At 39.9% G+C, this 22,017-nt stretch overlaps 1 protein-coding gene, 1 non-coding gene and 1 pseudogene across 2 annotated transcripts; 1 reads left to right on the top strand and 2 right to left on the bottom strand.

Annotated features, from left to right (window-relative positions):
• Window positions 1-1,779: 1,779 nt before the first annotated feature.
• LOC112421889 (uncharacterized) lies at window positions 1,780-10,432 on the bottom strand (annotated as a pseudogene).
• A 6,326-nt stretch (window positions 10,433-16,758) lies between these two features.
• Window positions 16,759-20,392, bottom strand: LOC112417817 (uncharacterized). The gene is made up of 6 exons (XM_039831916.1): window positions 20,276-20,392; window positions 19,735-19,867; window positions 18,509-18,579; window positions 18,248-18,289; window positions 17,098-17,220; window positions 16,759-16,971 (listed from the first exon to the last, which is right to left on the bottom strand). The coding sequence occupies exons 1-6, from the start codon at window positions 20,390-20,392 to the stop codon at window positions 16,759-16,761; spliced, it is 699 nt and encodes a 232-aa protein (XP_039687850.1).
• A 274-nt stretch (window positions 20,393-20,666) lies between these two features.
• On the top strand, window positions 20,667-20,773 carry LOC120579811 (small nucleolar RNA R71). The gene has a single exon (XR_005645556.1). It is a non-coding gene; the product is annotated as a small nucleolar RNA R71 (small nucleolar RNA).
• Window positions 20,774-22,017: the final 1,244 nt, after the last annotated feature.

Below are 22,017 nucleotides of genomic sequence, written 5' to 3'. Positions count from 1 at the left end.
AGCGAGAATTAAAATGCATGAAAAAGAAATTAGAAAAATGAGATGCTGGGGTGTGTGTGAGCAGTAAAGGAGGGTGCAGAAAATAAAACGAAAAAAGATGGGCCAAGAACAAGGCTGGACCTCAGAGATCGAATTTCGGCCGTTGATTTGATCAACGGCCTTGATTTGATCTGCCAAATAAAAGGGGTATAAATACCCATTTCTCTCTTTTTCCTTCATTTCTTTTTTTCTCTTCTCTCTCTTCACTCTCTTTTTCTCTCACGTACTCTCTCTTCTCTCTCTTCTTATCTTCTTTTTTTTTTTTTTTATGAAGTTTCCGGTGAGTGTTGAAGAACACCACCGTGAAACTCAGTTTCCGGCGCGGTGGCCGGCGAGTTGTCGCGGCGGCGCCACCGCGCCGGAAAAAAAAAAACTCCCCTTTTTTTAAGACCTCCTCTTCTTCTCTTTTTGATTCTAGGTTCAAAACTTCTAAAACAAACACTGTTTATCCTAGATCTAGAAAGAAAAAGAAAAATCTTTATACCTCTTTTACTTTGGATCTTGGTTCAATGGTTGTGGTGGTTTGGTGTTGGATTTTGGTTGCTGGTTCTGGGTTAAAACATTGTGCGGAAATGATGATGAAAAATTGTGTTTGTGTTGATTCAGAAAACGATTGTGGTGTTATGTGGTTTGCAGGTTTTGCAATTGAAATTCTGTCTGTTTGTGGTTGTGCCTGTAATGTTATATTTATAGAGCTTGTGATTAAGACAATTTTGTTGCTTGGAGAGGAACATGACAGGCTGTTTTTGTGGCTTGGAGCGGAAGCCGTTTTGTGGCTTGGAGAGGAAGCATGAGGCTTTGTGCCGTTTATTTGGATATTATTGGACAGCATTTTAGTTTTTTCTTTGGATATTAAAAATAAAATAAAAGGACTAAAAATGAATATAAATGAGATAAAATAAAGATTAAAAAAAATGAATTTAAAGTTAATAAAAAAAGGATTCTAAATAAAAAGATGGAAACATAAAATTTGAATAAAAAATTGAAAATTGAGAGAAGAGGGCCCGACTCGGAATCAACTATGAGGTATTTTAAAATACCTCCCTGCCGAATTTTTTGCTCGAAAGGCTGAGACCGGTCGGAGCTAAATGACACGTGTCAGTGCTGTCTTAGGTCAAAAATTGGGGTATGACAGATGCCCCTATTTAAGTTTCTTCGTCCGGAGATTCGAAGATGAAATCTTTGATTTGACGGGTCGAAGAGACTTAAATACAAGGTACACAATTTTTGACCTATGATGTTATGAATGCATGCGATGTAATTACGAATGCATGTGAGGCAATCATGAATGCAGGACGACATAGATGGCTTGACAGGAATGAGAAACAACAATGGGATACCCGAATTCGCTGAAGAAAGGGACCCGACTCCACTAGGGGAATGTAGTTTCACTGGGGAAAATGCTGTCAGTTATTGTATTGGTTTGAAATTGAAATTGAAAATTGACTAGTGACATTAGTGGCACAGCTATGCTGGGAATGACACTTTTGAAACTGAAATTGATTAGTGACATCAGTGGCACAGCTACCGCTGGGGATGATACTTTTTGAAATTGAAATTGAAATTGATTAGTGACATGGCTAGCACGACTTTATGCCGGGTATGACACTTTTGAAATGAGTTCAAACTGTCCTTTTGTTGGAAACTAGCCACTTGAAATTGACAAAAATAGATTCAAGCTGTCCTTTTGTCGGAAACTTGCCGCTTGAAATTGGATGAAAAATAGATTCAAGCTGTCCTTTAGTCGGAAACTTCCCGCTTGAAATTGGATGAAAATAGGTTCAAGCTGTCCTTTTGTAGGAAACTTGCCGCTCGAAATTGGATGAAAATAGGTTCAAGCTGTCCTTTTGTAGGAAACTTGCCGCTTGGAATTGACTGAACATAGATTCAAGCTGTCCTTTTGTCAGGAACTTGCCGCTTGAAATTGACTGAAAATAGATTCAAGCTGTCCTTTTGTCGGAAACTTGCCGCTTGAAATTGGATGAAAAATAGATTCAAGCTATCCTTTTGTCGGAAACTTGCCGCTTGAAATTGGATGAAAATAGGTTCAAGCTGTCCTTTTGTAGGAAACTTGTCGCTTGAAATTGACTGAAAATAGATTCAAGCTGTCCTTTTGTAGGAAACTTGCCGCTTGAAATTGATTGATTCGTGACATCTCTTGACCAGACACACTGGGGATGACACCTTTGATGTAAATGATGATTACAAGCTGTTCATTTGTTAGAACTTGCCACTTGACATAATGATGAAACGAGGACCGAACTGAGGGGATATTATTAAACAAAACTTTGTGCGATTGATGCAACCATGTACGAATGATGCGATGCATATGTTGTATAAGAATGTATGAACGTGTTGATGCATGGATGTATGAATGTATTAACGTCCAAAAAAACATGAATGTATTTATTGTATATGATAGATGGACTCGATAAGACAAGACTTGGTAAGGTGGAAAGTGGACTGACATCACAGTACTATACACTCGGCAAACTTCCTTGGAGATGACCTCATTGGGGACAAAGTATCAAACATATGCCTTATGGGGACGAAACCCATTAAAAGTTTGGAAAAAGTCGCCATTTGTAAGCTGATACATAATGTTCTTCCATTGGCACACTTCCGTCGTTGTGCCCTCTTTTTTTGAATTTTCAATAGCGTCCAATCATGCTTGTCTGGTGAGGTCTAATCATTCTTTGAGGAACGTGCTGACGCATGCTTCTTTCACTCTCAAATCCTAATATGTACTTGTGCATTTATGCCTTTTTTAAAAGACATGGGAAAAAGTTTTTTTTTAAGAATTCTACTTCGAAATATTATCATCAAACAATAGAAAGAAACTTTAAAAATAGAATAAAAGGGGAATTTTAAACAGAAAGGCTATAGGCTCAAATATTATTGATTGAATGACAGCCTGCAGATGGCATGACTTCATGGATTTTTTTACAAAATTTGAAAAAAAAAAAGTGGTAATTTTAAAATGGGAAGGTACATTGAACTTCATAACCTCATTCCCCCTTACAACTCTTGAATTTTGCTGCTTTTGATGCTTCAGATTTGGAGATTCTTTGATAGCAGTCATGCCCCAAGTGGATTGTGCCTGACTAGATGCAGTTACTTTGTCCTTTTCTTTTTATCCTTAACTTTTGCATAGACCGCCCTTTCGGGTTTTCAGCCTACCAGGATAATGATTTCTGTTTAATGTCTCTAATTTTTGCTTGAGCCGCCCTTTCGGGTTTCCAGCCCACCGAGACGCTCATTTTTGCCTAAGCCGCCCTTTTCGGGTTTTCGACTTACCGAGCTGTTCTTATAACTTTTAGACAAAGTATTTCTTGACTGCATCTGTGTTCACAGGACGTGGAAGTTCTTCACCATCCATGGTTTGAAGAGTCATGGCACCGCCTGAGTAAGCTTTCTTGACAACATACGGGCCTTCATAGTTAGGCGTCCACTTGCCTCTAGAGTCGGGTTGGAAAGTCAAGATCTTTTTGAGCACAAGATCACCTTCTTTGAATTCACGGGGATGAACTTTCTTGTCAAAAGCCTGCTTCATCCTCTTTTGATACAGCTGACCATGACAAAGAGCAGACATGCGCTTTTCTTCGATCAGATTCAATTGGTCATACCTACTTTGAACCCACTCAGCCTCTGATAATTCAGCCTCCATTAAAACTCGCATTGAAGGAATCTCAACTTCTATGGGAAGTACTGCCTCCATGCCATATACCAAAGAGAAAGGGGTTGCCCCTGTTGATGTGCGTACAGAAGTACGATATCCATGTAATGCAAAGGGAAGCATCTCATGCCAATCTTTATAAGTCACCACCATCTTCTGGATGATCTTCTTTATATTTTTGTTTGCAGCTTCGACAGCACCATTCATCTGAGGTCTGTAAGGCGAAGAATTATGGTGTTCGATCTTGAAATCATCACACAATTCTTTCATCATCTTGTTGTTCATATTCGTCCCATTATCTGTAATGATCCGGCTAGGGACACCATAGCGGCAAATAATATGATTCTTGATAAACTTGACTACCACCTGCTTGGTCACATTAGCATAAGATGCAGCTTCAACCCACTTGGTGAAATAGTCAATAGCCACTAGAATGAAGCGGTGTCCATTTGAAGCTTTGGGTTTAATTCTTCCAATCATGTCAATGCCCCACATAGAGAATGGCCACGGGGAGGAAAGAACATTGAGTGCAGTCGGCGGCACATGAATCTTATCGGCATAGATTTGACACTTATAACACTTCCTGGCATGCTTGTAACAGTCGGCTTCCATTGTCATCCAGTAATAGCCTGCTCTCAATATCTTCTTGGCCATTGTATGTCCGCTAGAATGAGTTCCGAAGGATCCTTCGTGTATTTCATGCATCAATAAGTCTGCCTCATGTTTGTCAACACATCTGAGCAACACCATGTCAAAGTTTCTTTTATACAAAATGTCCTCGTTTAGGAAGAAATTGCCAGATAATCTTCTTAGAGTCTTTTTGTCTTTATTGGATGCTCCAAGTGGATACTCTTGCCTTTGAAGGAAACATTTGATATCGTGGAACCATGGCTTGTCATCAACAACTTCTTCAGTGGCGAATACATGAGCGGGTCTCTCAAGACGTCTGATATGGATCAGTGGTACTTCATTTCGACAATTTACTTGGTACATTGAAGACAAAGTAGCCAGAGCATCCGCCATCTGGTTCTCATCACGAGGAATATGGTGTAGCTCGACTTTGTTGAAGAAGGTCAGTAATCGTCTTGCATAGTCTTTGTAGGGAACCAAGCCGGGGTGACGAGTCTCCCATTCTCCTGTGATTTGATTGATTACAAGGACTGAGTCACCATAAATGTCGAGGTTCTTGATTCTCAGATCGATGGCTTCTTCGATACCCATGATACACGCTTCGTACTCTGCCATGTTGTTTGTACAGTCGAACGTCAACCTGGCAGTGAAGGGGATGTGTGCACCTTTAGGAGTAACAATGATTGCCCCAATTCCGCTACCATAAGCATTAACAGCTCCGTCGAATATTAGACCCCATTTTGATTCAGGATCTGGACCTTCCCCGAGTAGCGGTTCGTCACAATCTTTCATCTTCAAATACATAATCTCTTCATCAGGAAAGTCGAACTTGATGGGCTGATAGTCTTCAATTGGTTGGTGAGCCAAGTGATCAGCAAGGATACTGCCTTTGATTGCTTTCTGGGTACGATACTCAATATCATATTCGGATAATAACATCTGCCACCGGGCAATTCTTCCTGTCAAAGCAGGTTTCTCAAAGATGTACTTGATCGGATCCATCTTAGATATCAACCAAGTAGTATGACTAATCATATAGTGACGGAGACGTTTGGCAGCCCAGGCTAGTGCGCAACAGGTCTTCTCGAGCATGGAATAGCGAGATTCACAATCAGTAAACTTCTTGCTTAAATAATAAATGGCATGCTCCTTTCTTCAAGTTTCGTCTTGTTGTCCGAGCACACAACCCATGGAATCTTCTAGTACAGTCAGGTACATGATTAGTGGTCTTCCTTCAACTGGAGGGATGAGAATCGGAGCTTCTAGTAAGTACGCTTTGATGCTATCAAAAGCTTTCTGGCAATCATCTGTCCAAACAATCCCTTGATCTTTGCGGAGGAGTTTGAATATCGACCCACATGTTGCAGTCATATGAGAAATGAAACGGGAGATGTAATTCAGTCGTCCGAGAAACCCCCTTACTTGTTTTTCTGTTTGCGGAGCTGGCATTTCTCTGATGGCTTTGACCTTGTCTGGATCTACTTCAATACCTTTCTGACTAACAATGAAGCCCAGAAGCTTTCCGGATCTAACACCAAAAGTACACTTGTTGGGATTCAGACGAAGTCTGTACTTTCTTAGCCGTTGGAACATCTTTAGCAAATACTCAACATGTTGTTCTTCAGTGATTGACTTGACGATCATGTCATCCACATAAACCTCAATCTCTTTGTGTATCATGTCGTGAAAGATAGTAGTCATACCCCTTTGGTAAGTAGCCCCTGCATTGATCAAACCGAACGGCATTACTCTGTAACAGAAAGTGCCCCAAGGTGTGATGAAAGACGTCTTCTCTTTGTCTTCGGGCGCCATCTTGGCTGATTGTAACCGGAGAAACCATCCATGAGGGAGAACACTTTGGATTTTGCAGTGCTGTCAACCAGTACATCAATATGAGGCAATGGGAAATCATCTTTGGGACTAGCTTTGTTAAGGTCACGGTAATCAACACACATTCTGACTTTGCCATCTTTCTTCGGAACAGGCACTATGTTGGCTAGCCATTGAGGGTATTTTGATGTAACGAGGAAACCTGCATCGATCTGTTTCTGCACTTCCTCTTTAATCTTGAGGGCTATATCAGGACGGGTTCTTCTTAATTTCTGCTTGACCGGCGGACACTCGGGTTTCAAAGGTAAATGGTGTACCACGATATCAGTATCCAGACCCGGCATATCTCGGTACGACCAAGCGAACACATCAACATATTCTTTGAGAAGCTCTATCACTCGCTTCTTGACACTTGCTTCAAGTGATGCCCCAATCTTGACCTCCTTCTTGTCTTCTTCGGTACCCAAGTTGATTGCTTCTAATTCTTCCCCATAAGGCTGAATGGTCTTTCTTTCTTGTTCAAGTAGCCGGGAGATTTCGTCGGGAATCTCTTCATTCTCTTCTTCTTCCGCCTCATACACAGGGAACTCAAAGTTGGGAGAGATCATAGGGCTATGTTGTTCAACGGGTTCATTGGGTTTTAATCTGCATATATGATTGATGATTTTTTAGAAAACAAGTAAGTGCAGATTTTTAGAAGGTGATTATATTTTCGGTTTTTTGTATTACCATTTTTTCTAAAAACATAAAAGAAAGCAAGGCAAAAGGTCGGGAACAAAACGACATTTTTATTTGATTGATGATAAATTCTTGAAGCAAAAAGCCCTAGATAGATTCACTTTCGCTTGGGGCGGGGCGAAAGGATTTTCTTTTAAAAAAGCATAAAAGACGAAACAAAGTGCATTACTTGGATAAATGAGCAATAAAAGGAACATCTACAGCAACCCAATTGTGGCTAGACCCTCCTTGTGTCACAAAGCTCCGTGGCACTCTTTCGGGATTATCTTCAATGATTGCATGAATGAACCCAGAGCTGTGGAAAGTACCTCTGATCGGTTCGACAACGATCTTAGGCTTGGACAAATCAGCTGATGGGCAGAAACCCAGTCCTTCTCGGCGCTTGTTCTCTGGCAGTTCTATCAACTTTCCCCAGCTGGGAGAGCCTCCAGCTTGTATCACTTTTTGAGCATCTTTTAGAGAAGAGATAGATGCTTCACTCCTCTTGGTATTCTCTTCTTCCATGATAAATCCCTGAAAAGGCGTTCCTTCAACACTATCGGCCCCAATGAAAGAGAAAGACGACAAATGGCTCACTAACAAAGCCTCTTCACCATTCACAGTTACTAGCTTCCCATTCCTCACGAACTTCAACTTTTGATGCAGTGTAGACGTTACTGCTCCAGCCTCATGAATCCAGGGTCGGCCTAGTAGGCAACTATATGACGCCTGAATGTCCATCACTTGAAAATTAATCTGGAAAACTTGTGGCCCGATTGTAATAGGTAGCACCACCTCTCCAAGAACATCCTTCCTTGAACCATCAAAAGCTTTTACCATTACCCCACTTCGTCTCAAAGGTGTACCTTGGTAAGAGAGTTGAGCATAGGTTGTTTTGGCCATCACATTCAGAGACGACCCGGTATCCACTAGTACATTCGACAAAGCATCGGTCTTGCAATTCACAAATATATGCAAAGCCAAGTTATGGTTCCTTCCTTCGGCTGGGAGCTCTTCGTCACTGAAACTCAGATTGTTGCCTGCAGTGATATTCCCCACTATTCCATCGAATTCTCCCACAGTCACATCATGGTCTACAAAAGCTTGCTCCAAGACTTTCATCAAAGCTTCCTTATGAGCCTCAGAATTTAGTAACAAAGACATTATGGATATTTTTGACGGAGTCTGCATCAGTTGATCAACCACTTTGTACTCACTTTTCTTTATCAGCTTGAGAATCTCATCAAAATCGAAACATGCCTTGGTCCCGCTAGTCTGACCCACATCTTTGATTGCACCGGAATCTTTAGTTCGAGTTTCTTTAGTTACCGGAGCGTCAACTTTCTTTGGAAACACTAGAGGGATAACACGCCCATTCCTCAATACTCTACTATCTTCGGCAATATTTTCCACAGAAGGCAAAGGTGGTATTGGAACTTCACGACCACCTTCTATCATAGTGGCATTGTACTTGTAAGGAATTGCCTTCTCAGAAGTATAAGGTATTGGACCAGGCAAGCAAATCACTAAAGGAGCAGCAACTGACTTCCGACTGTCGTAAAATATCTCCAAAGGCTCTTCAGGAGTTATAACACATACATTGTCACATTTTCTTTCAACAACCAGTTCTCCTTGGTTCAAAAGTCCTTGAATATCATCTTTCACTTTCTGACAACCCCAGGGGTTCAGAAGGCACTCGTTGCAGCCATCATGATCATGTTTAAAGAGGTTTACTTTGCATAACTTGGCATGTAATGGGACCAAAGGTGTTCGGATTTGTTGAACGTCGAGAATATGGTGAGTCTCTTGGCAATCTTCGACCATGTTGACAGTTGCAGCACCATGGTTTGGCAATGGATTGGTTTGAATATTTGGCGCTGAGTCTGTGAAGGTTATCTTCTTTTCTTTGATTAGCCTCTGGACTGCATACTTAAAGGCATAACAACTTTCAATATTATGACCTGGGGCCCCTTGATGGAAATCACAAGTCTGATCAGGTCTGTACCATGCTGGCAGTCTTTTTGGTACTGGAGGAGGAGGCCTGGTTTGAACCAAGTTATTTCTGAGTAATCCTGGAAGTAACTCTGCATAGGTGACGGGGATTGGGTCAAATTGCGTTCTTTGTGGTCGAGGTTGCTGTTGTTGGTAGGGATGTGGGGGATTTTGTTGATATGGTTGTTGTTGGTATGGACGTTGCTGGTATGGTTGTTGGGGATATTGTTGAGGGTGTTGAGGATATTGTGGGAATTGAGGCTGACTATTTCGGGGATGAATAATATTGGCAGCAGGTGTGATGGCAGCAATGTGTTGATAGGTTGGATAAGGCCTTCCTTGGGCCACCATACTAACCTCATGTTCTTTCTTTCTCGGGATGTGGTTGCCATATTTCTTGGTTCCACTGGTAGAAGTTCCATCTTTTACTAAACGTCCTTCTCGGACTCCTTCTTCCAACTGCACACCCATGCCAACCATTTCAGCAAAGTTCTTGGGCGTACTTCCGACCATCTTCTCGTAGTAGAACTGACCGAGAGTTTTTAAGAAGAGTTTGGTCATTTCCTTCTCTTCTATACGTGGGCTGACTTGGGCAACAACATCCCTCCACCGCTGAGCATACTCTTTGAATGTTTCTTTGACCCCCTGAGTCATGGCCTGAAGATCACTTCGGTCTGGAGCCATATCTACGTTGTAATTGTATTGTTCCACAAAAGCTTCACACAGATCATGGAAAGTTTGGATCTTTGTTTTGTCCAGATTCATGTACCACTTTGAGGCGGGACTAGCCAAGCTCTCTTGAAAGTAATAAATAAGGACCTGATCGTCCTTAGCATACGCGGACATGCTTCTTGCATACATTGTTAGATGTTCCTCAGGGCAGGAGTTCCCTTTATACTTCTCAAAATCTGGGACCTTGAACTTATGGGGTATCTGGACGTTTGGCACCAAACAGAGGTCATAAGCAGTTTTTCCAAATCTTTCTTTTCCGCGGAGAGCTTTCATCTCACGGTACATCTCATCATACTTCTCTTGTAAATCCTCCACTTGACCATAGGCCTTCATACTCCTTGAATGGAAGATGGGTTCTTCATTTTGTGGAGCAGTGTGAATCATAGGTGCTGAGTAAGTCATGACAACTGGGGGAGCTCTTACAGGAGGCGGAGGGACATGAGTCACCTGATGAGTAGGCATCTGAGCTTCACAAGCAATGGGACGGAGTATTTCGCCAGCAGTAAAAGGCGGGAACCAAGGCACGGAGAGCTGTGGAGCAGAGTGTGTCGGAGTGTCGGCACATATTGTCCATTCAGGGATGGCAGAGGAAGATGCTTCAGCCTGAGTATTGGTGGGAGGTGGAGGAGCTTGTGTTTGTGCATGAATTTGTGCTTGAGCTTGTGCTAGAGCATGAGCCTGAGCCTGAGCTTGAGCTTGCTCTTGGGTCCGCATATCTGCCATCGTCTTCATCATTTCAACCATTTCGTCCATCTTAGTCTGCATTGCTGCCACTTCTTCACGGAGCGCCCGATTCTCTTGCTCGAGAAAATCCATCTTTCTCTTAACAGTTGCACGAGTGTAATGAGTACGAGTAGACTTGTAGTGGATGCGTGGTGCCACCTTTGAAACGAGCTGACCTTTGATTGGAGAAGAAAATTTGTGTGAGACTTGGATTTGAGACTATGAAATGCAAGATGATGCATGATATGCTTATGCAAAAATAGACACATTTTTTTTTTTTTTTTATCGAAGGACTTATAAAAGCTATTTTGTAAACATTATAAAGAGATAGAGGATAGACTTATAAACAAAAACAAGATAATTCCCTTTTTACAAACTGAGCCAAGGGATAGACTCCAAAGTTCATAAAAGAAAGCGAAAACAGAAAAGATAAGAACATTTTGGGAAATTCTTGAGCCCCTGAAGTAGACTACTCCTCGGAATCTGAATGCGCGTCCTTGAAAAAGTCCCAACGCTCCTTTGCGCTGATAAATTGTGCGAGCCTTGTGCTCTAAGCTTGGATCTGAGCATCTTTTTTAACTATTTGTTGCTTTTGCTTGCGAATCTCATGATCCTGTTGTTCTATTTTACCACTCATAGTTTCCATCTTGAGCATAGCTTCATCATACTTTCTTTTCCAAATGGCACCTACAGAGTTTGACTCAGCCAATTCCTCTTGGCACTCTCCCACCGTCTCAGGAGCCAAGGGTAAGGATGGTGCTGGGGTAGTTGAAGATAGGTATCTTGGGAGGTGATAGGGTAGGACCAGACTTGAAGCTCTATTAATGACCCATTGAGTGTGAGATCCTTGTGAAAAGTCTGATCTCTTCGCCAATTGGCTTCTGCTAAGTCTGCGAATAGCACGCCAAGCCTGAACAAATTTTCCTCTCTTGTTTGTGGGATCTTCATGGTTAAAGTAGAATTCACCCTCTAAGTAGATGCTATCCGGTTTAGTTTCCATTGGGCATCCAAACTGACGTTTGGCAAGGATAGGGTTGTAACTGATTCCTCCTTGCATACCGAGAAGGGGTACGTTTGAGTATTCTCCACAACTGACAATGATGTCTCTGAAGTTATGGGTGGCGTGATACCAGGCTATGTCAGATGGAGTGAGGGACATGATTCTTTTAGACCAAGAGAGATTTCTTTGATTGGCTTGAAAGGAATGGGTTTGGGGTAAATGAGAGGTAAACCATTTGTATAGTAAAGGTGCACAACCGAGGATAGCCCCACGACCTACCTGGTTCCGATCGTGTATGGAATGGTACATATCGGCTAACAATGTGGGGACAGGGTTCTTTGTGAGGAAGATTTGAATGGCATGGATGTCAACATAATTATCAACATTTGGGAACAGTACAAGGCCGTAAATGAGTAAGGCTAGGATGGAGTAAAAGGCGTTGACATTGTTTACTTCGGCGAAATCAGAGGCTTGCTGGTAAAGGAATTTGGCGGGTAGGCTTGGAAGATTTCCTTTGATGGTGAGTTTTGTTTTTATGAGGTTTCAAGATGGAGAGCATCTGCAATAGTGGCGGCTTTTGGAATGGGTTCAAGGCCGGTAAATGGTACTTCGTCAAGCACTGGTAGGCCAACTAAGTAGGAGTATTCCTCGAGGGTGGGAGCAAGTTGGTAGTCGGGGAAAGTAAAACAATGGTAAGCAGGGTCATAGAATTGGACCAAGGTCTCCAAACATCCTTTCTCAACATTTGTCCAAAGGATACCAAGCAGCCTCCCATGACGATCATGAAAGTCTTCCGGACTAGCTACCTTAACTGCAAGATCCCTTAAGTTCATCAAATCCAATTTCTTGAAAGTAAACTTCCTAGTGTTTCTTCTCTCCATCCCTTTGATATTTACAAAAAAACTATATAAGCCCTTCGATATTTTGATGAAAGAAGTTTTATGGATGAATGCATCTATGCATGATTATGCTGCACAAATGGTGAAAACATGGTGAGGTTTTAGGTCCACAATGATGGAGTCAAAGGGTAAACACGCCATTTGGTAAGGACTATGGTCTCATTTGTACCTGTATCACGGGTTCTACCAAGTTCCCAGAGTCTTTAACCGCTTCCGAATGTCATTAGGTTGCGGAAATACTTCCGGTCCAACAACGTTCGTAAGAAAGTCTCGTCTGAGTGTAGTATCGCGTATCAACTAGACCAAGACTACTCTTCTTTAGCCACCGCACTACGTCCTAAAAGGCCAAGATGGGTAATGGTAACTAAAGGTCCTCAACTTCGACGGTCACTTGAAAATACCACGCCAACACGACTACTCATGCCAACATAAATTACTTCCAAGATTCCTCCATTGAGCGGGGTTATACCACATGAACCAAAACACGAGACTTGACTCTCGGAATGGCACTTTGGTTATACCACCATCTTATCTTATGTTTCCCTCAAGCCCGGGTGTAGGACTTATCTCACCACTCACGTTAAGGAAAAAAAAGAAAGAAGAAAAGAGAACATATATGCACATATTTCCATTTTTGATTTGTAAGCAAGTTATAGCACAAAGAATTAAATGAAGCCAAGTTAGGCTTAACCCTCTTAGGGGGTCCCCAGTGAAGTCGCCATTTCTGTCGCGCCATTTTTCGGATGTCAAGGCCATTTGATTAGCTTTTGACTCACTTTTTATCTCACGACTGAACAAATTTTTTTTAAGGGGAAAAAGTTCCAAACCACCCATTTTGAAGAGATTTAGGGTTCGGGGGTTGGTTATATTTAGGGAAGGTATTAGCACCCTAAATATTCGTAGTACTCTACGAGAACCTCTTGATTTTATTTAACTTTTTGTGCTTAAACTTGCTTGCTTTTAAAGAGATGAAAATGGAATTGAATGATGAGTTGAAAAAGAAAAGAAAATTGATTTTAATTGAAGAGAAAAAAAAGAAAAATGTTTTTTAGTTGATTTGGAAGGACAAGGTCCTCTGCCTACGTACCCGTGAGGGATCAAAACCTCGTAGTTCGGGGTAGAAATTGACGTTTGATTTGTTTTGTGTTTTTTATTAGTTTTTTGAAAAAAGGTTAAAATAAAAAGCCAAGTGGAAAATTGGAATTTGTTTGTGTTTTTTATATTGAAAGAAATAGACTTGAAGTAAAATTAGAATTGATTTGAAATTTGATTAAGAAAGAAAATAAAAATAACGATCACTTGATTGAAAGTCAGGGTTTGTTATGAAAATGTTTTTTGTGATTTTTGATATTTGAATGTTTTTGTTGTTTTGGAATAAAGATATGAAAATTATATAAGCAGAATGAGAAAAATGAAGTTAAGCTGAATTGTGAAGTTATTTTAACATGGACCAGAATATTCTGGAGAATGATTAAATTAAACAAAAATAAATAAATATTAACATTTAAGTTTGGACCAGAGCACTCTGGATTAACAAAAATATAATATTAACAGTTAATTTAGGACCAGAGCACTCTGGATTAATTTAATTAACAAGGACCAGATTGTTCTGGAGAATAATTAAATTAAACAAAAATATAATATTAACAGTTAATTAGGACCAGAGCACTCTGGATTAACAGATAGAGCGAGAATTAAAATGCATGAAAAAGAAATTAGAAAAATGAGATGCTGGGGTGTGTGTGAGCAGTAAAGGAGGGTGCAGAAAATAAAACGAAAAAAGATGGGCCAAGAACAAGGCTGGACCTCAGTGATCGAATCTCGGCCGTTGATTTGATCAACGGCCTTGATTTGATCTGCCAAATAAAAGGGGTATAAATACCCATTTCTCTCTTTTTCCTTCATTTCTTTTTTTCTCTTCTCTCTCTTCACTCTCTTTTTCTCTCAGGCACTCTCTCTTCTCTCTCTTCTTATCTTCTTTCTTTTTTTTTTTGATGAAGTTTCCGGTGAGTGTTGAAGAACACCACTGTTTATCCTAGATCTAGAAAGAAAAAGAAAAATCTTTATACCTCTTTTACTTTGGATCTTGGTTCGATGGTTGTGGTGGTTTGGTGTTGGATTTTGGTTGCTGGTTCTGGGTTAAAACATTGTGCGGAAATCATGATGAAAAATTGTGTTTGTGTTGATTCAGAAAACGATTGTGGTGTTATGTGGTTTGCAGGTTTTGCAATTGAAATTCTGTCTGTTTGTGGTTGTGCCTGTAATGTTATATTTATAGAGCTTGTGATTAAGACAATTTTGTTGCTTGGAGAGGAACATGACAGGCTGTTTTTGTGGCTTGGAGAGGAAGCCGTTTTGTGGCTTGGAGAGGAAGCATGAGGCTTTGTGCCGTTTATTTGGATATTATCGGACAGCATTTTAGTTTTTTCTTTGGATATTAAAAATAAAATAAAAGGACTAAAAATGAATATAAATGAGATAAAATAAAGATTAAAAAAAATGAATTTAAAGTTAATAAAAAAAGGATTCTAAATAAAAAGATGGATACATAAAATTTGAATAAAAAATTGAAAATTGAGAGAAGAGGGCCCGACTCGGAATCAACTATGAGGTATTTTAAAATACCTCCCTGCCGAATTTTTTGCTCGAAAGGCTGAGACCGGTCGGAGCTAAATGACACGTGTCAGTGCTGTCTTAGGTCAAAAATTGGGGTATGACACATACCAAAATCATGCATATATTATATAAATATAATATAATCACCTAAACTCGATTAAATAAACGATTAAACGCAGGTGGGCGTTACACTGCCTCATATTCAATTCCTTCTGATCGAACGGATACTTCAAACTCTTATGATTACTAAACCCCTCAAATCTCGAACCGTACAAGTAATGTCTCCATATCTTCAATACAAAGACTACAGCAGCCAACTCTAAATCGTGCGTAGGGTAATTCTTCTCATGAATTCTCAACTGTCTCGAAGCATAAGCTACTACTTTTCCATCTTCCATAAGCACACCACCTAAACGCAGCTTGGACGCATCACAATATACCACAAAAGGTTCATCTGACTTTGGCAAAATCAAAACCAGAGTTGTCGTCAGTCGCTTCTTCAATTCACTGAAACTATTCTCACATTGAACATCCCACATAAAGGCTTTACCTTTACAAGTCAACTGTCTATAACCGACTTAGGAGTCTCCCATTGCGATACCGATTCAACTTTAGACGGATCTACTACAATACCACTACCAGAAATAACATGTACAAGAAAGCTCACTTCTTTCAACCAGAATTCACACTTAGACAATTTCGCATAAAGCTTCTTCTCTTTCAACACTTGCAAAACCAGCTTCAAATGCTCAACATGTTCTTCTTCAGACTTGGAGTAAATCAAAATATCATCAATGAAAACAACCATGAACCAATCCAAAAATGCATGAAAGATGTGATTCATGTACTCCATAAATACTCCAGGTGCATTCGTAACACCGAAAGGCATAACTTTGTACTCATAATGGCCATACTGCGTTCTGAAAGCTGTCTTCTGCATATCTTCATCTTTTACTTTAATATGGTGATAACCCGATCTCAAAGCTATCTTGCTGAAAACTTTTGCACCCACTAACTGATCCATAAAATCATCAATCCTCGGAAGTGGATACCTTTTCTTTATTGTCACCTTGTTTAACTGTCGATAGTCAATACACAATATCATGCTACCATATATCTTTCTTCTTCACTAGCAAAACCAGCGCTCCCCAAGGCGAAACACTTGGTCTAACAAACTTTTTCTCAAGTAGATCTTCTAATTGTTTCTTCAACTCGGCCAACTCATAAGCTAACATACGATAAGGTGTCATAGACACAGGCTTTGTTCCAGGAACAAGATCAATCGAAAACTCAACTTCCCTCTCTAGAGGCACATTAGGACTTTCATCAGGAAAAACTTCTGGAAAATCGCATACCACTTGTAGTTTATCAATCACTGCTTGATTCTCAATAGATAAGGAAGCCATCAAGGAAAACATCAAAATGCCATCACGTTCTAACTGCTTCAGCTGCTTAGTAGACAAAAACTCTACGCCACTTTCCTCTTCAGGAGAAGAGAAATACACCGACTTACTATAACAATTAATGTGAACATGGATGTACTCTAACCAGTTCATACCCATAATCACATCCATACCACCCAAAGGTAAACAAACCATATCAATCTCAAAATCACGATCAAACATAGACAAAGGACATCTTAAACACACAAGTGAAGTAGTCACAGAACCCTTAGCTGGAGTTTCGACAACCATTTCTCCATTCATATCAGACATGACAAGACCCAATTTAGTAGCACAATCATAAGCAATAAAACAATGCGTAGCACCAGTATCAATAATAGCAACTAAAGGTGTATTATCAATATAACAAGTACCTCTGATCAAGCGATCCTCGTTCTATGTCTGTGTACCAGTCAAAGCAAAAACTCTACCAGTAGCCGGTACCTTCTTAGGCTTCTTGCATTATGCACCAATGTGACGCTCTTCATTGCAGTTAAAACATACTATATCATCATGTTTGCACTCAGCTAGTGCATGACCCTTCTTTCCACAGCGGAAACATCTCTTGGCATCCCAAGGACAAGCATTACTCTTGTGGCCTTTCTCACCACAAGTAAAACAGACAATCTCTGCAGGAGCATCCTTCTTCTTAGGCCGTCTATCTTCGACCATCCTCTGTTTGCCCTTATCAGCAGGGGCACTGTAAGGCTTAGGGCGACTCTACTGACCCTTAGTCTTCCGCTCATTCACGATCTTGTAATGAGCCTTAGTATCCTCATCATAAATCCTGCAACTGCTCACCATCTCAAAGAAAACTCGAATCTTCTGGTAACCAATTGCCCTCTTAAACTCAGCACGCAAACCGTTCTCAAATTTGATACACTTTGAAAAATCAGCAGTCTCTGGAGTATAGTGCGGATAAAACTTTGCCAATTCCACAAACTCTACAGCATACTCAGTCACAGACATGTTTCCTTGCTTCAGCTCAAGGAACTCGATCTCTTTCTTCCCGCGAACATCTTCCGGAAAGTATCTGTTTAGGAACTCCCTCCTAAACACAGCCCAAGTAACCACAACACCGTCTTGCTCTAAGGTAGGTAGAAGACTCACCCACCAATCATCAGCTTCCTCAGCTAGCATGTGCGTACCAAAACGCACCTTTCGAACCTCTGAACACTGCATCACGCGGAACACTCTCTCAATCTCTTTGAGCCACGTCTAGGCTCCATCGAGGTCATATCTTCCCTTGAAAGTAGGAGGATGATTCCTCAGGAAGGTCTCTAGCATCCTCGTCTCAGCATTCACACCAGCATTTGCATTAGGCTGTTGTCCCACAGCTTGAGCTACGTCTTGTAGTGCAGCAGCTAACGCAACGTCGTCTCTTCTGGCCATCTCTTAGTTTCTACACATCAAGCAACAACAACATAAGATAGTAATATAACTATTACTAACACTCGACACGACTCTTCTAATTGGCCGAACGGACCGACCTGCTCTGATACCAATTGTAACACCCCGTTTTCCCAACTTAAAAATTTCATAAACATTTATCAGAGTAAACAATATATAACGGGATATCACACTTCTTAAAAATATCAAATAGATAAATAATAATTTATCCTTTAACATAAAACTTCAACATAACAGCAACAGAATTAATTCAACGTCATAAATAGTCTTGGAACGCAGGCCTCATCAAAACACATCATAAATTCAGTTCAATAACTTAATCATAATTCAAAAAGTCAATACGTAAAGGAAACATGTCGTTATAATGATTGTTTTATTCATTTATTTGATTGCCCCTTAGGACATAGTTTCTTAGTCCGATCATTTCAACACCTTGTCTTTGTTGCTCGGTGCATGTTCTTTGAACTTTGGTTTGCATCCATGCCCACCGTTCATCATTATAGTTTCCACCGGCTTTTTGTTCATGGTGTTGTGCACCTACCTCCTCTTCATCACCACCATCATCATTACCATCATCTTGTACCTGTGGGTTAGTACCAACATAAAGCAAATTTTCAACCACCTCCGGATTAGTAATGTCCGAATTAGGTAGAATAATCACACAATTAGCTCTAATGATTCTCCATTCATATTGGTAATTGTGAGTAGGGTCATGGGTTTTAAGGAATGACAAAGTAGTGAGAGTATAAAAGTTTAGATAATAGTTCTCATCTATCCTCTTGATCCCTTGATTCACACTCACCCCAAACTTCTTAGCAATAAAAGTGATGATTCCATCTACCATTATATTACCCTTATCATCCGGTTTTCTTTCTATCAATTGAAACAAGATAATCAAGCAAGTAACAGCAAATGTTAACATGGTGGTTATAAAGCATGTCTCATAAATAGCTCATCATTCCTCATCAGTCCCTACCTCTTTCCTAGTCTATCCATAGCAATATTATCAGTGTATCGACAAGCATAAATAGATTGAGAGATAAGAGCTTTAGACCTACTCCTTTGCTTGTCATCTTTAAAATTGATGCCATGGTTCTTGAATGTTGCTTTCTCTTTCTTTGCACCACTTCTAGAGCTTTCAATCTCCTTGCCTTTTTGATGCCATTGACCTAGTTAACTTGGTTTGGATTTTAGGGAAGGTTAGGGTTTGGTAAGGTATTGGTTTGGAAAGGTTGGTTTAGTGATGGGTTGGGGTTTAAGTGAGGTTGATGAGTTTAATGATGGAGATTGGTGAAGAATTTTATTTTTGATTTTTGGGTTAGGGTTAAATGGTGTAGAATTTAGTGTTTGAATGGATGAATGTTGGTTTTGATTGGTGGTAAATGTTTGCAATGATGAATGGAGATAGATATGGAGGTTTAAATGTTGATGTTATGGAGGTTTAGAGAGGGAAGTTGAAGGATGAGGGAAGTTTGTGTTTAAGAATGAAGGAAGAAGAAGAAAAGTGAAAAAAAATGGTGAAAGAGGGTCTGGGACCATGGCACGGCCGTGCCAGTACAGGCACGGGCCGTGCCAACTCTCTGGAAGTTGGTGAAGTATGGCTAGGTTACAGGCACGGCCGTGCAATCACTGGCACTAGCCGTGCCAAGCTTCTGGACATGCAAGGCTCAATTTTCTTCATTTTTCGCATCATATTTGGACAAATACCTACAAAATAAATTAAAACAACACAAAACAAACAAAATAAAAGCAATTAAACCCGTGGGTTGCCTCCCACGAAGCGCTCGTTTAAAGTCATTAGCTTGACAATCAAGAGGTTTCTCTACCCGATACCCAATCTTTCCCAAAGGGATAACGACGTCAACCTGACATTCTCTCCCAAATCACACATGCCTTTCTCAATGCTTTCGGATCCTATGACACAAGGTATGGGAAAACTTTCTGGATTCTTAAGTTTAGATGGCAATTTGTTTGGAAGTATTTCAATAAAAATTCTAAATTGGTCATCTAACTTGGATTTGACAAAACCTTGTGTTAATGGATTTTTAGGCTCATGAGGTGGTGAAACAAATGGCTTTTCATTCTCTCCTATAGTTTTCTCACTTTGAGGCTCATCACTTCCTATCTCTCCCTCATTGTTCTTAATTTTCACAACGGGGTTCTTTAATTGGTTACCATCCCTAAGAGTAATAGAACTTATATGGCCTTTGGGGTTGGTTTCAGTTTGACCTGGAAAGATCCCGGTGGTTTGAGAGGAAGCAGTCACGTGTTGGGCCACTTGAGAGATTTGGGTTTCAAGTATCTCATTGTGAGTTGCTATGGAGTCTACCTTGGATGTGATTTTGGCAAGAGAGTCATTCAAAAATTCAGTTTGGTTTTTAAGCTCTTGGAGTTGCTTGGATTGATCTATAACATAATTTTCCATTAAAAGTTCCAAGCTGGATTTTTGAGGGACTCTTTGGTTGTTTGCATAACTGGATGGTGTTGTTTGTTGTCCAAAAAGATTTTGAGGGGTTTGCTAAAAAAATTGGTTGTTTCTAAACCCTCGATTATATTGAGCATAGTTTACTTGCTCAGGACCTCTAACAACACTACTTAGTTGGCAATCAATGCCAATATGGCCAAATATACCACAAACTTCACAAGGAGGTGATACAGGAGCAGGTGTGACAACACTAGTATTCATTGTATCAAATTTTTGTGTTAGTGTGTCAACCTTTGCAGTTAGATGATCAAGGGAGGAAATTTTGTACATACCTGCCTCTTTTTTAGAGGGTGAAGAAGCAGTGATGACTCTCTCACTTGTCCACTTATAGTGGTTTTGTGCCATGCCCTCGATCAAATCATATGCTGTTGTGTAAGTTTTATTCATCAAAGCTCCACCTGCAGCTGCATCAACATATATTTTTGTGGTATACGAAAGACCATTATAAAAGGTGTGGATAATAAGCCAATTCTCTAAATCATGATGGGGGCAAAGCCTAAGCATTTCTTTGAAACGCTCCCATGCATCGTAAAGAGATTTACCATCTTTTTGAGTGTATTAAAAAAGCCTCGCCCTTAATTGAGCGGTTTGAGAAAGGGTAAAGAATTGGGCAAGGAAAGCTCGCCTCATTTGGTCCCATGAAGTGATAGAACCAATTGTCAATGAATGAAACCAAGCACTAGCTCTATCCCTTAAGGAGAAAGGAAAGAGGTGCAGCCTTACGGCCTCTTGGTTTGCCTTCAAAGTTCCACTGAGTCTTAGAAAAATTGAAACATGAAGATTCGGATCCTCAGTGGGTGATCCGAAAAATTGATTTTGCTGCACTAGGTAAATAAGTGCAGACTTTATTTCAAATTTACTACCCTCAACCGTTGGGTACACAATAGCATCGTACGGCTCATCTGAAGATGTGATTGCATACTCTTTGAGAGCACGTTTCTCATCCATGTCGTTATTATCGTCTTTGAGCCATGCCTGAAATCAAAATGGTTAAAGATAGAAAATAAAAAATAAGGAGAAAGGGAGGGAGAGATATATATATATATATATATTTTTATTTTTTATTTTTTTTATTTATGGAGATATATATATATAAAATATAAAATAAAAAGATAAGAAAAAGAAATAAAATATTTTATATATATATATATATATTTTATTTACTTGTATAAATATTTTATTTTTTATTTTTTTCTAGACTAACCACTATTGAAAAGTTAATCAAATTACAATAACTCCCTGGCAGCGGCGCCAAAAACTTGATGGGATAAAACCGCAAGTGCACGGTCTTACCGAAGTAGTAAAATATGAGTATCGTTCCGACAGAGAGTTATGAATTCAATTAACTTTAGATAATGATTAGACTGAAGATTTTATAAGGTAGAAAGGTTTGTATTTTAATTAAAAGCAAATAATAAAAGAAAAGATAAAAGTCTAGGAATTATTGGTTCATCCTAATGACAAGTCCTTAACAAACCAAACTATTAAACTTATAACCTTATGTTAGACTCAAGACAGTTTCTCTTTTGTTCCTCTAGCAACCAAGCCTATTTCTCTGACTTGATGACTATTAGATTTTGGTTCCTCTAACAACCAAGCCTATTTCGCTGACTTGATCATTATTAGTTCCCTTGAAGATCGAAAATATATGTCTCAAAGATTGTAAAGACTATTTCGCTGCCTTTACAATCTTTGTCTAAATTCACTTGTTCGAATATCAAAGCTCCACTTTCGTTTTATGAATTGATATTTGAGATGATGGATAAACAATTATCAAACCCTCCACTTTCGTTTCCACAGTTTGATAATGGTTGATCCATGTTAAA

This window comes from Medicago truncatula, chromosome 3 (genome assembly GCF_003473485.1).
Source record: "Medicago truncatula cultivar Jemalong A17 chromosome 3, MtrunA17r5.0-ANR, whole genome shotgun sequence".
Classification (NCBI taxonomy): domain Eukaryota; kingdom Viridiplantae; phylum Streptophyta; class Magnoliopsida; order Fabales; family Fabaceae; genus Medicago; species Medicago truncatula.
This window is presented reverse-complemented; position numbering and strand designations above follow the sequence as displayed.

Coding starts and splice junctions, on each gene's coding strand:
- LOC112417817 (XM_039831916.1), bottom strand. CDS start 20,392: ATGAATACTAGTGTTGTCACACCTGCTCCTGTATCACCTCCTTGTGAA. Junction 19,868..20,275: donor TTGTTAGAGGTCCTGAGCAA/GTAAACTATGCT, acceptor AACCAATTAAAG/AACCCCGTTGTGAAAATTAA. Junction 16,972..17,097: donor TTCGAGTTTTCTTTGAGATG/GTGAGCAGTTGC, acceptor AAGGGCAAACAG/AGGATGGTCGAAGATAGACG.